This window comes from Manis javanica, chromosome 8, assembly GCF_040802235.1.
Source record: "Manis javanica isolate MJ-LG chromosome 8, MJ_LKY, whole genome shotgun sequence".
Lineage (NCBI taxonomy): Eukaryota > Metazoa > Chordata > Mammalia > Pholidota > Manidae > Manis > Manis javanica.
The window spans coordinates 84,027,699-84,040,849 of NC_133163.1; the positions used below are offsets into that span (position 1 = coordinate 84,027,699).

The 13,151-nt window shown below is 44.4% G+C and overlaps 2 protein-coding genes across 5 annotated transcripts in view; one reads left to right on the forward strand and one right to left on the reverse strand.

The window, feature by feature from the left end:
• AVEN (apoptosis and caspase activation inhibitor) overlaps positions 1-13,151 on the forward strand; it is a 303,004-nt gene that overhangs the window by 253,680 nt on the left and 36,173 nt on the right. The window contains exon 6 of one of the 2 annotated variants that reach the window (XR_012120624.1): positions 12,386-12,720. The exons of the other annotated variant lie outside the window; for it this stretch is intronic. The gene's annotated coding sequence lies outside the window, so the exon portion shown is untranslated. Of the gene's footprint in view, positions 1-12,385; positions 12,721-13,151 lie in introns of those variants that run through there. 2 annotated transcript variants of the gene reach the window in all.
• The window catches only part of RYR3 (ryanodine receptor 3), a 506,091-nt gene that overhangs the window by 40,649 nt on the left and 452,291 nt on the right, over positions 1-13,151 (reverse strand). For 2 of the 3 annotated variants that reach the window (XM_036998427.2, XM_036998418.2), the window contains exons 68-73: positions 12,838-12,925; positions 12,643-12,735; positions 5,296-5,466; positions 4,921-4,980; positions 3,286-3,417; positions 2,710-2,822 (exon numbers count right to left, since the gene is read on the reverse strand). In XM_036998427.2, the coding sequence (XP_036854322.2) occupies positions 2,710-2,822; positions 3,286-3,417; positions 4,921-4,980; positions 5,296-5,466; positions 12,643-12,735; positions 12,838-12,925 (657 nt within the window). Of the gene's footprint in view, positions 1-823; positions 924-2,709; positions 2,823-3,285; positions 3,418-4,920; positions 4,981-5,295; positions 5,467-12,642; positions 12,736-12,837; positions 12,926-13,151 lie in introns of all 3 variants that reach the window. The other variant, XM_036998420.2, reaches the window with a different exon arrangement.

A 13,151-nucleotide genomic window follows, 5' to 3' on the forward strand; every position in this document is an offset into this window, starting at 1 on the left:
GTACAATTCTTATCTTCTGATTGGTCAGGGTAGCCACGGGCACACCGTAAGTGTTAAACTCAAAGAAACCAGAACCCTCCAACGTGGCAGTTCCTGAATGTCTGAAACACCTGCTGAATGAACTAACTAATTGGTTAGCAGAAGACCTGGCAGTAACCTACAGTCCTGTTCAAGTCTCATGGGGTCTTTATCATATTTCCCCTCTCATGAGAAATAATTCATTGGGCCAAGGAACAATCCTGAAGTGTTTGCATACTACAGCGATTTGGTTATTCTTACGGCCCATCAAATCCAATCAAACCATGCTGATGGTGAGTGTGGTATGAGACACACCAAAAAGAGCAAAGCATGGGTGCTTGTCAGCGCCTCCAAGGAATCACAGCGGTGAGGTGCTCCAGCTTTTACTCAGGAAGCTAGGGCTACTTAGGAAGACTGCCGCTCCTTGACACACATTCTGTGGGCCTCGTGGAGTCTAGCAGTGGCCCTGGTACCTGGGAGCGCTGAATGATAGGCATGAGTCACTCACTCCCTGTAAGCCAGGATAGAGAACGTTGGCTACTGAAGAGTAGTTAAGGGGTTCCCAAATGCGAGGACAGTGGTGAGGAGGGAAGGAGAGAGAAGGGAAGGGAAGGTCAAGACCAGAGTCATCGAGACATGGTCATGTTTCTGGTAGAACATAGTCGTTGTGGTCACTGTTCCAATTCTGACCAATCAGAGTTCCTTTAAAAATTGTACAAATTCATGTTTTTATGGTAATGTTAAATCATGGTCAGGAAAGGAGGAGTGTGCAGAGAATGAGCAGTCTCTCCACAGGTTACATTACCATTAAAATGGATATAAGCCTGTCACACTGAGTTTTTTCATTAAACTTTTCCAGCCAAATCAGTTGAAAGGTGCTCAGGAAGAAATTGTTAATTTTGTGTCTGGAGAAAAGCATACAGGTTTTCTTTTAAAAACCAACAACACAGAAACGGTTTCCCCATAATAAAACAAATCCCTTTAGCCCATTAGTTTGGAAGACTTCATGCAGTTTAGATCACAAGATGGAGAAAAGGAATGGTTTCCCCTATCAGTTTCTTAGTTTTTATTGCTGTTTGAAATCTACTTATATTCCTTGATGTTGGGGAGGAGCCCAGGGTAACCCCTCTAAATAGCTAGGTTTGGGGGCTGGTGGCCAAACTGCATAACGGACATAGTGAATCCCTGGACTTACTATTACCCAAGCAGGGGTAGAGCTGCTGAAGGAGCAGCCAAAATATGAAAGGAAGGCCCTAACATTTTTGGTGGATTTAGAAAAAAATAAATGCTTGTTTTTGGAGATGTAATTTCTGCTTAGCTTGCTCTAGAGGCATGTGCTCGGAGCTGAGCCCTTCTGAAGGCCCTATTAGCACAACATCAGGCATGAATCTCTACCAGGGGGAAAAGTGGATGCTTTCTGATGTTTACCACATCTAGAACACAGACAAAAATCCTATGCATTTTTGCTTTTTCTAGTGGGCTATAAATTTAACTTTTCTGCAGCGTTCATGCCCATGACTATCTGACTTTATTTCTCAACTTTTTACTCATGAATTCTACTTGATTTTTGCGGCACCTCATCCTGTTCCAAAGACACTAGTCTGTTTTCTTGAGAGACCTGTAGGAGCAGGTGTGGTTGTCAGCAGCCATGATTCCTCCCCATGTTCAAATAGCCTAACCAGGAAAGCTCAGTTAGCCAGTTGGCTTGGGACAGGGTTACAGGACACATTGGACAAACAACAGCCAAGATGCACAATTTCAGGCAAGGAAAATGTCAAGCATAAGTATAGTCTTTTATCCATATTCCCAAAAAACACACTTAATTACATGGGATTCAGAATTTACTTGTCCAGTTTATTTTCCTGACCAACTGAGGATATTCCTATTGACTTGAAAATTGATGAAGCAGAGGCTGAAATTCAATAGTCGGCTTTGTTTATTGATCATATTGATCACACACCTGAGTTTACAGATCCTGCAATCAGTCTGAGGATGGGAATGCCGTCAGAGCACCAGTGACACTGAGTCGGTCTCAGAGGCTAGCACCAGCCCAGGTGCACTATAACTCTGCCTCATGTTGACACCGCACATGTGTTCACATACATACCAGGAAAACCTTCACATATTTCTGTCTTCAGAATGTAGACTAGCTACACAGACAAGGGCAGCATGCCCATGGCAGGCCTCTGAGGACATCTCTACCTAGTGCCCTTTCTTCACCTTACAGGCAAATAACTTTACTGTGCTAAAGGACTCTCAAGCTACATTTCTATACCTGCTGGGGAAACACAGTGATTCTAATGGTACCCAAGTGCCTGAGTATAGAAATATTGTTTTATCTGCTGATGGAATTTGGGATAAAGTGTTTTAGAAAACAGTACCCTCTTTCTAGGGTGCCTTTATATCCTCAGTAAAAATAAGAGCTTCTTTAAGTTTACTGGGCTGACCTTAAGGTGTAAAATGGTGAGATAAATGGTGGGCATGGAATACTAGGTTTTCAGTTTTATGCTTACCTGGATTGCCTTAGCAGGCCATCACACTATATGCAGACAGTAATGGCTCCTTGGTTGAAGAACTCCAGTTTCAACCCCTTGGACCATGAGTGTCAGGGCCAGAATAGCATGGCTGTGGGGGGATACCTTAATTCTCATCACTGGCTCACATGTCAGGAGAAAATGACAGAATACTTGCCTGGGCAGGTTGTAGAGAGGCGCCATCCTGAAACAGGCTACCACTGCCCGTTTCCGCTGTTTTGACAGCAGTTTATGCCAGACTGCCTTCTTGGACCTCAAAGGCTGTTCCACCTGAGAAGAAATCACAAGGGTAGGTATACACCAGGCTGATTTGGTGGCAGAAGGTATTACTTGCAGCCCAGACTTCTCAACCCCAGAAGAATTTTGATTTCTCAAATGTAGTCAGCAAATGGTACACAGCAATAAGATGAGATTGTAGAGGTCTTAGGTCTAATTCTTTCTCCCAGATGCTTTTGGCCATTTATTTCTTAATAGCAGCTTTACAAATGGCTGTGGACTTGAATAGGTCATTTTGACTTAATGGCAAAAATTTGTAAAAAAACTGGGCAGGGAAAACTTGAGGAGTCTATTACTATGAGGCACCATAATGACACTTGGGGATGAGCTGGGATGATCCTTGCTCCTTGTTTTCTCTCTTATGAGGGTACTGTAACTAAGAGCTGAGAGTGGAGAGGAGCTTTTTATTGTCTAGAGTAGTGTTGCTTTCTCAATCCTCAAGGTAGATGCCCCTTACCTGCTCCAGGTGGAAGACAGCTGCTGAAATTCTCTGCACACGTTCTACTGTCTTTTCTGGATTGGAAGGTTCTTCACTCTTCAAAACATCTTTGTAGAGATTCAGTTGCCACTTTACAGCTGGGTCATCAGACTGAATATTGAAACACACACACTTGATGAGTAATCTCCTGTACCTCTTATACCAAAAAAACCTTTTACTCCTAGCATGGTTTCACAGTCATCAAGACTCTTCTGTTACTCCCCCTCTCTCATTTATCAATTATAACACTCATTTTATCATTCAAACACTTTTGATGCTATATAGGAACTTCTCATTCTAGCCTGTATGTCTCTTAATTTTTGCCATATTTGCCATCCCTTTTACTCCCTGTACTGACTTAAAGCAATCTTCCAATTCATAAATTCTTTTTTTTAGCTGTGTCTAACCTATTTTTTAACCTATAACATGGATTTTTTATTTCAACAACTATTTTTAATTTTTTTGTAATCACTATGAGGCCTTTATCAATCCCATCTCTCCTATCCTTTAAAACAAAATCCGAGCATTGTTTGGACTCTATCTATGGATTCTATTGCTACCTTTATCTTTTTAAATATTTCAACTATACTTATTTTTAAATCTCTTTCTGTAGTTGCTCAGGCTTGAATTCTTCCTTTTGTTGCAGTTTCTTTACTGACTTTCTAATGGTGGTGGATTCCCTCCCTACCTTCCCTCCTTCTTTCCTTCCTCCTATGTGAGCTTGTCTTCAGTTTTATTTACTGGCATCTCAGTATTCTAGAGGATAGTAACTTTCCACATGGTTTCATGGTTGTCTCTGCAGGAGATTCATGGGTTTTACTAGTTCAAGGCTAATTTTATGTATTTCATGCTTTGCATTTGTGCAGAACAGTGTAATTAGGCTACCACACTCCTTTTAGGGTTATTAAAAACCCCAGGCCCCAAGGTACATATGGGCTAGATAGCTCTACAAGTTTCACAATTACATCAACTTCTCATTGCTATGAATTAGAGTGTCTTCTTTTTTCTGGCACTTGGTATTTCTTGTTACTGTTTTATATGTAGTATATTTTTTCCACCATTCCTATATATTTGGGATAGAAAGGAGAGGCTATTTGTGTTAACCTAATCCCCAATTTAAGGCCAAATGTATATGAGGAAAGAATTATTCAGATTCACAGGCCTGCAAAAATCTCAAATAGTCTTTAATTCAAAATTTGTCTCTATTTTTTGGGGGGTGGGGAGAATTATACCGACTCAAATACAGTTACTTTGTTTTCAAATCTCTAATTCATGGGGTGCTAAAATTTCACCTAGGTGTCCACTTCACTGTTTAACAAGCCTCACAGTCAGTAAATTCTGAGACCTAATCTAAATCCTCTGCTAAGGCTAGATGTTGACACAGTGGTAGGTGGGAAGACATTCTTTTTTAAACACCTCTTTATATCCTCCTTGTAATAGCAAAGGAAAGAACAAATTAAGGGCAAGAAAACAAAACTTAAGGGCAGAAAGCTAGTCATACCAATTAAACACAAGTATTCTGAGATTGTTTTTAGAACATATTTAAAAAAACAAGAGTAAACTAAGAGGGAGGATGGCGGCCTGTGCGAGCACTCAGTCTTCCTGCCGCCTCACCTTTCCTTGCAAGTGCAAGTTATTCCTCAGATGCACCTTCACCTCTTCATCTGTATCCCTCTGTGGAGAAAGATGGGGAATTTTGTTTCTGGAGATTACTATTCAAATGTAAAGTAGGGGAAGGGAGGTATGGTCAGCCAATGGCAGTTTTGTTAGGATCTTTGTTACAAGAACAAAAAAAGAGAAATTACAGAGACATCCCAAAAGGGCACATGCTCTCAAGCCTGCTTTAAAGACAAGGGTGTGTTGCCTCTGTGCACAGTGGTTTCTGCTCATCTGTCCCCCACCCGGGGAAGGAGGAGCTACCCCTCAGGGGCTGGCACCTATGGCCATGACCTGTGTGACCTGCTCAGCCAGAGCTGCTGGGTGACTCACATAGCTGTATCGCGATTTTGCGAGGGAGATCAGCTCCTGATCGCCGGGGGTGCACATATTCAATCCAATGGGCAGCATTTTCTTGAGTGCAGCCACGATGAGGGAGGTCTGGATGGAATACAAGTCTCCCCTCCGCTTTGTCTTCTTCCGTTCCTGGTCCTGTCCTCCAGACTAGGAAAGGAGGTTGAAATAAACAGAAGGACTCATAGTGATTCTGAAAGGAACTGCCTCACCTTGAGGCAACCTGCCTCCTGTGGCCCTGTCAGTACAGGTGGGCTTTACTACACTTCAAAGGATGGTCAAAGGAGTGTGTTAAAGACCACCAGGGGGCCATAACAGACCGGCCTTGACCCTGCGCCCTCTCCTAGTGCACATGCTCATAGAACCACGGAACCGGACACACACCACAGATGCCTATGGTCTTTGCTCACTCATTTCTGGGCCAAATGAACAAATACACTGGTGTTTCTCCAGAAGAATGATTTGATAATGGACAAAACGACTCCAGAGAAGCACCGAGAATCCCGATGCCGGGGTGCCGGTGAACATGTGGAGAAACGTCTGCCACAGAAAGGCCGCTTTGCCGCCAGGGCTGAAGCTAGTGTTTTGGAGCACTGGCATTCCACGCAACCTCTGCCGCCATGCGGTGCAAAGTCTCATTGGAAAGGGGACAGCCCGGAGTAGGGTGCTTTGCGATCTGGTTAGGGGGAGAGCTGGGTGGAATGCTGAAGAGAACAGAACTCCTGAGTCCACGTGAGTCCCCCCGCCCCCACCTCCACTTTTGCTCACACCTCCTCATCCCTTTGGGGGCGCTCATCCAGTGAGGCAGAAGGTTTCAGAGAAGAGTCCAGTGCACGGGCCGGGGCAACCAATAGAGGACCCTCACTGTCCCTGCACGTGGTGGGTGGGGGTGGCCTCAAGGAGGCAAGGCACTGCAGTGATCCGACTTTCATGCAAATCTGCAAGAGCAAAGCTGCGCACATGACGCCTCACTCGCGGGCTTCTGCCGCAGCTGTGAGAGCACCAGCTGGAATGGGCGGGCGGGCGGCAGCCTGCTGCGGAGAGTGAAGTCACCGCCTGGGACTGAGGGAGAAGTGGTGCTCACCACAGCTTTGCTTTATGAGGTGCCGGCAGAGTACCTGCAGAAACAGTGGCCGTGCTGGGGCTTACGGTGACACACACGGGGCTCTGGGGTGGGGGTGGGGGGGCCAGATGCCTTTCCCGGAACCGGCATGTAGGACCTGACACCCTGGGCGGGAGCAGAGCTCATTTTATGAGGGACTGGCTTTCTGAGAGAGGAAGGAGTGCCTGAATTAACACTGCCTTGGAACTGATCTCTTTGAATTACTTCCCAAAGTGTGAAAGAGGTTCATTATCATTAATGGACACTCTTAAAACGGATCTGATGTCCTTCACCCAGGAGGTGGCGCCTTAGGGTGGTTACGGCACAGAAACCCCAGTTTGGCCAAACGCTGTTCTAAGCGCCCCTGGCTGCAGACGCCTTGTGCCCCGTGCTCCAAAACAGCAGGTCAGGCCCAGTGATGGCAGTGAGAAATGTGTCCGGGGAAGTGACAGGCCATGGGGAGGCAGTTTCCTGTGTTCCAGAACACAGTGGGAAGTGAAGGCTGGCCCACAGAGAGACCGCGAGTGCTTTGACTCCTGTTTACTGACCGCTTGTGAGGTTCCTCTCATGTTCTACCATCTTGTACAGAATGCTAAAGGTTGTGCCAAAGGAAAACTCATTTATAGTCTAAACTGTCCTTGAAAATGCCTTGAATGATCCATAAAGGATAGGATCTGGTTTTGTGTATATAAACTACAAGGTATCTTGAACATATAGGTGTAAAAGGTCATTAGTAACATGCAGTATACAATCAAGTAAACATGCAGAATGTAACAGTAGATTTGATATACAAATTAAAGAATTTCTTCCTCACTATTGTATTGGCCAATCTCATGCTGTTCTAACTACAAATGCTGCATATATGAGGTGACTCCAATATGCCTACCACTTACATAAGACATTTCTCATCCGCCCAACAACTGAGATACAAACAAGTCAGTTCTACAAATGAGAACACAATGCTCAGGGAAGTGATTTTTCCAAAGCACACAACAGCCAAGTGTCTGAACCAACATCCAGACCCATGTCTGCCTGGCCATGGCTCCCTTTTCCCTGTCTCACTACAAGCTGCACATGCCCTGTCTCAGCCACATGCTTTAGGGCAGAGAGACACGTGGCAGTAGACACACATTAATGAACAGAGAGAAATATTTCCAAGTAATAACCTGTATTAACAGCTACAAACTGTTCCAGGGTTTATTCCACCATATGCACATTTTATGCAAAAACTTATGGTTATTTGCCAATTTCAAATCCTATAGTTAAGTCCTTGGGAAGCTCTCTGACACACGGAAGCCTTGCTCAGGAGGCAGAAACTAAAGAGTGAAAGGGCCGGAACCACTGCCAGCTAATAAGATTCTGAACCCATGTGGCAGAGAAGAGCGTGACTCTCGCTGGCTCTCAGGCCACGTCAGCGTCCCTATCTCTGTTCACTGTGCTGGCTGCAGAGTGGGCAGCTGGGGGAGGTGGCAGAGATAGCAAGGAGACCTTGGGTAGGGCGAGGCTTGGCTGGCTTCCCCAGCTTCCCCATTCCAAGGGTGGGTAGGCCTATATTCACTCTTTGACAGGCAGTTGTCTTCCCTGGAGCAGGCCTGGGGGACCTCCAGGTGGGAAAATCCATTCTGTACCACCCCCGTGGTGATCATAGTGCAGAGGGTGGCCAGAGCCTGGCAACTCTAATACTAGGGCACAAAAGACACATCATGCATTTGACCTGTACCTTTACTTGCATGGCCTGTGTGGAAAGACAAAAGAAAAGAAACAAGGAGAAGAGTCAGTCAGTAAAAGCAGGGGTCCACAGCATAAGGTATCACATGTTAGTCATAGGTTGTTAGCTCCTGCTTCTCAGCAAACACAACAGAAACTACTGGAAGCCAGTTGAGCATGGCAGGAAGAGCAAGTAGGGGTTTAGGAGGTTAATGAAGGTTAATTTGGTCAGAAAGACTTACACCCAGTGCACCCCATGGGGGAGGCCATCTCAGAGACCAACCTTCCAGAGTGTGACCTTCAGACCCTGGAAATCTTCAGATCTGACCACCCACACGACTCTTTAGATCTAAGGCTTCCCCTCCCACTTCTCTCCTTTCCCCTGGGTGGGCTGCAGACAGTCTGTCATGTAACCAAAGACCCCAATTTCCTTCTTTCCTTTCACCCACCACATTATCATCTCCAGAAGGTCTGTGGTTACAGAAAGAGAAGGGAGGGAGAGCAGAGCTAAGTGGCAATATGTGTACTTCCACTAAACAAAAGTTTGCTAAAAAAAAAAAAAAGAACTCTAGGAATATCCAAGGTGATTCAAGATTATCCTGTAGCCTGGAGGATGGAGCACCTCCCTTCTTGTGCTGTGACCTTTAAATATACCTCGGGTCAGAGGCTCCTACACACTACAGGTTCTAATTTCATTGTTTTCTTCACATATTCCTAAGATCAGGTAACTCAATGCATTTCCCTAATGCTGGAAATGCCTTTTTTTTTGAGTTGCCCAAAACTTTATTTTCCAAAAAGAAATTTCTGAATTCTTACACCTTCAGAATAATTTCATTTCCCCACATTTTTCACAAGTACTTATGCTTAAAGTGATTTTTTGTGTGGTTTTGTGTGTGAACTTAAGGAAAAACCCTCAGAGAAGGACACTCGACATGGTGGGTGGGGCGTCCCACTGAGACAGCCCAGGGACAGGCTTCTGTATGAGGGTGATCCCGCCCCACGTGAGGTTCTTACCCCCACTGACAGGGTGAGGGAAGTAAAGCCAAGCCAACCCAAAGTAAACATGAGAGAGGAAGGGGGATTTGTGGAAACCAGTCTGAGGATGAGAAAATGAGAGAGAGAGCATGAAAGAAGGAAGGAGGGCAGGGGGAGAAGGGAGGGAAGGTGGAAGAGGGAGGGAGAGAGGGGGAGATAGAGAGATGGAGAAAGGCAGAGGGGGAAAGTTGGGGAGAAAGGGGAGGGAGAGGCAGAGGGAGAGGGCACTGGAGCTGCACCAGTGCCAGAGCAAAGGGGATAGAAATAAAAGTGAATAAAGGCTGGGGGGTGGGGGTGGGGAGGGCAGGAAGGAGAGAGAGGGAGCACCAGGGGAGCCTGGGAAAAGGCAAACCCGTGCATGTAGTTCTGAATGCCCTCAGCAAACTTAAAGGTCTCCTCTAACTGCCCTGTCCTTTCTCATTACATTGATGTCACACTGATGGGGTGCGTAGCTTTCAACAAGGAGGCACTCTAATATTTCTTGCATTGCAACTCTTTTATTATTTATAATCTTGGTCAAGGAACTGGCATTTCTTGGGCTATACATGTTCTAACTTACCATTCCCCTCTGAGGTAGCTGCTGCCATTTTTCCAGAAATCAAAACAAATTTCAAAACAGAACAAAAACACTTGCTCAGCTTAGTCACATTTAGCCTAACATATATTTGCAGACTGGTGTAATATAAACAAAACACACAATGAGCTCTCCAAAGAGTCTGCTTCAGTGGCTGGAGGAACAACACACAGTTGAACCAGCCTTCAATTAATGAAGTACGCATTGTATACTTTTTTGTGTGGCCCACTGTATATTCACCCCCCTGCTTCCTTTCCATTCGTAATGGCATGTGTAGTGTGTGGGCATGTATCATTCCAGTACACTTATCTCTGCAATGGCCATCACATGCACTGAGGCCAATTTCCTTTATACATCACCAGGATTCAATTAAGAGTGGAGATAAAAGCAAGCACAGGTGGCAGGTGACCATTCAGATCAGGTAGTAGAGAGACCATCTAATTTCAGGGAGGCAAAGGCAATGCGGATTTAACTGATAACAGGAAAGAACTCCACCTCTCTTCCTCTCTGTATGTAGTTCTACATCCAAACAGTGCCAGAAATGGCTGTGAGTTACTGTTTATTGGAGGCATGGTATCTCTCTGTCTGAAATAATGCACTACATTTATCTTTATCCTAGAGATGCAGTTGAAAACTGACTTTTAAACAAAGCATCCCAGTAGAGCCGGGAGGAGTCAGGTAGTAAGCTCCAGCCCATTTTACAGATTGGTAAACTGGGGCCCAGAAGAGTTAAGTGAATGATGCAAGGCCATGCTTCTAGTCAAATATTGGGCTAAGGGTGGGACTTAGCTTCCCTCCAGTCTTGAGTCCTGTTTACTACTATACTTTGTGTCTCAACTGAGGCAACACGAACAATCTGTTTGTTACCCTGAGGAGCATGGCAAACGCTGTTTAACATGTAGGTCAAGTCCTCTCATGTCCCTTACACTGTAACTTGGACCCCTTCTCATGTAGCTCAGAAAAAATTGGCATACAATCTCAATGGAAAGCATTTGCTCGTGCAGACTAATCTTACCAACAGGGAATATGCACAGATTCTGAATATGACCATCCTTTGACAAGACACACATAACCTCTTCCTCATTCAGTGATATGAATGAACAAAACTTCAGGTTAGTTTGTTAGTAGGTTAGTTTTGAAATGTCATTCTCTGTCACCTTGCCTCTTCCCAAGTGTAAACCCAAGGACCCTGAGCATCCACTCATTAGCAGGCGTTGAGGTATCTGCCATTTCTGCTTACTTGGGATCCAAATCCTTAGAGCAGAATCATCCCATTGCTTTGCTGCTGTCTGCTGGCAACAGCAATGGCTGGTGACCAGCTCAGGCCTGAGCCAATATGTATCTGCCCCAAACTGAGGGCAGCGTGGGATCTGCCTGACTTTCTATAGGTGGATGAGGTCAAAGGAGAGCCTCCTGATAGCTGTAAGATGGCTTGTAAGAAGAGGGAACTCAAGATAAATTTCCAGGGATCAGGACTCTGAAAAATCCTGTCTTGGGTACCTCACACGAGCAGATGTGTTTGCCAAAAGTTGAATGAAAAATGAATTTTGGAAAATCATATAAAAATTACCTAAAGCACAAAAAGATCCATCCTAAGTAAGGTTCCTTTGCAGCAAAGATTCCTCTTGAATGTGAACATATATTTCTGATCTACTTTGTGGGCAGACTACTTATCAAACCTTATTAAGCAGAGTGTACCAGATTCTAAACTCTAAGAGCCAATTTTTGGATGCTGGGAGAAGTGTTGATATCAACAGAGCTATAAGATGGAGGGGTTGGCAAGTTCAGAGTGACCGCAGCTGACCAGAGCTGGCCATGCCTGGTGATGCTTCGGGAGCTGAGGTTCTCGCATTTGTTGTTATACCAGCCCTGTTTGCAGCTCTACACATACACAGCTCTTCCATCCCTAGTGCTGCTTGGAAAGATGCCACAAGGCTTTGCTATAAACCCATGATTGTCATCTTTCCAGAACTGAGTCTCACTTCTAAGGGGTCCCCATGCAGACTCCACCTTCATGTTCCTCAAAGGCACCAATGAAAGAGATGCACATCTCAGGTATCACATGTCACTTATACTTGACATATACAGTCAACCCTCATTGAGGCACACTTCTCAAGGGAACAGAGTCAAGGGTAAGCCATAACAGCTGGTAACAAACATCACATTTAAGTAAACCTTGCTTTTGTATGTACACCTGAATGAGTGTGTCTGAGAATTCTCTCCTATCAAAATAGCAAAGCCTCACTGTGCAGAGTTGACTCAGAAGGACCTGGGAGGCCAATTCCCCCTCCTGCACTCCTATTACACTCCTCCCTATACGTTACTCTTTTTTTCAGACAGATGTCCAGTATGCCCTCTTTCAAACATCACCTGCAGGGAAATGAACAAATGTTTGTATTTCTGAATGCAACTCCCATGGAAAATAAACAGAGGCATTAAGAGGTTAGCACAACTGAAATAAAACAGCTATCAGATGTTTCAGATAGGAGGAAAACAGGTATACCATAAGAATATGTGCTAATGACATCTTCAGAGCAAGGTAATTTCCCCATAGCTAATCAAAAGGTGGCTCTAGGCAAGTGTATTTTGTAGCTTTACTACACTGGAAGTACTTCTATTTTAAAATAACTAATGGCAGCTTTTGTTTTTAGGAGACCTCTGGAATGCCTTAGCCAATTCTTGAAACTTACACTTTTTGACCTACAAGCAACTATTTATCCATAAAATGTGATGACCATGCTAATTCAAGAGCAGTTTCTTCCGGCTCATTCTCAAAGAAACAACAGTAGTGACTGTTGGTTTTTGTGGCCTGACTGAAACACAGTCAGAGGTGATCCCTTCATACATCCTAAATACTTAATTTACGTCAAGGCTGAAGAGTCTTAGGAACTGATTTCTAAGGACTTACTTTTGACATCTTGCTTTTGCTGTCTCCAGTTAAAAATGCCAGATTATTAATTTCATTCTGAATCACAAAATTTTGCTCTTCCCTCTTGAAGTTCTAAATGGGGGGAAATAAAAAAGCACATATTGTAAGAAAACTTTGTGAGGTCTGTACCTTTCAACAGCTGTGTCTAAATCGAAGGCCCCCATGTGTTCTTACATGAGATTTACACCACAAGATGAAGACCTCTGCCACCATGCGGAAGAGCTGGTCAGAATCAGCGTCAGGGCTTTTGAGCCAGTTAGATCTGTGTTGAGAAGTAAATGAAGATGCATTTGAAACTCAGTAATGAGTAAAATAGTCATACTCTAAAAATTAGAGTGACACTGGATACACATATTTAGCCTGATAAAACTGCTTTCCCACATGAAGGCAATCTTCTGAGACCCTAATTATTAACACACGCCTTACATGCTTACAGTGTTAACCGTAGATGTTTTTCAAGGATCTAAAGTAACCATTTTTATTTTACC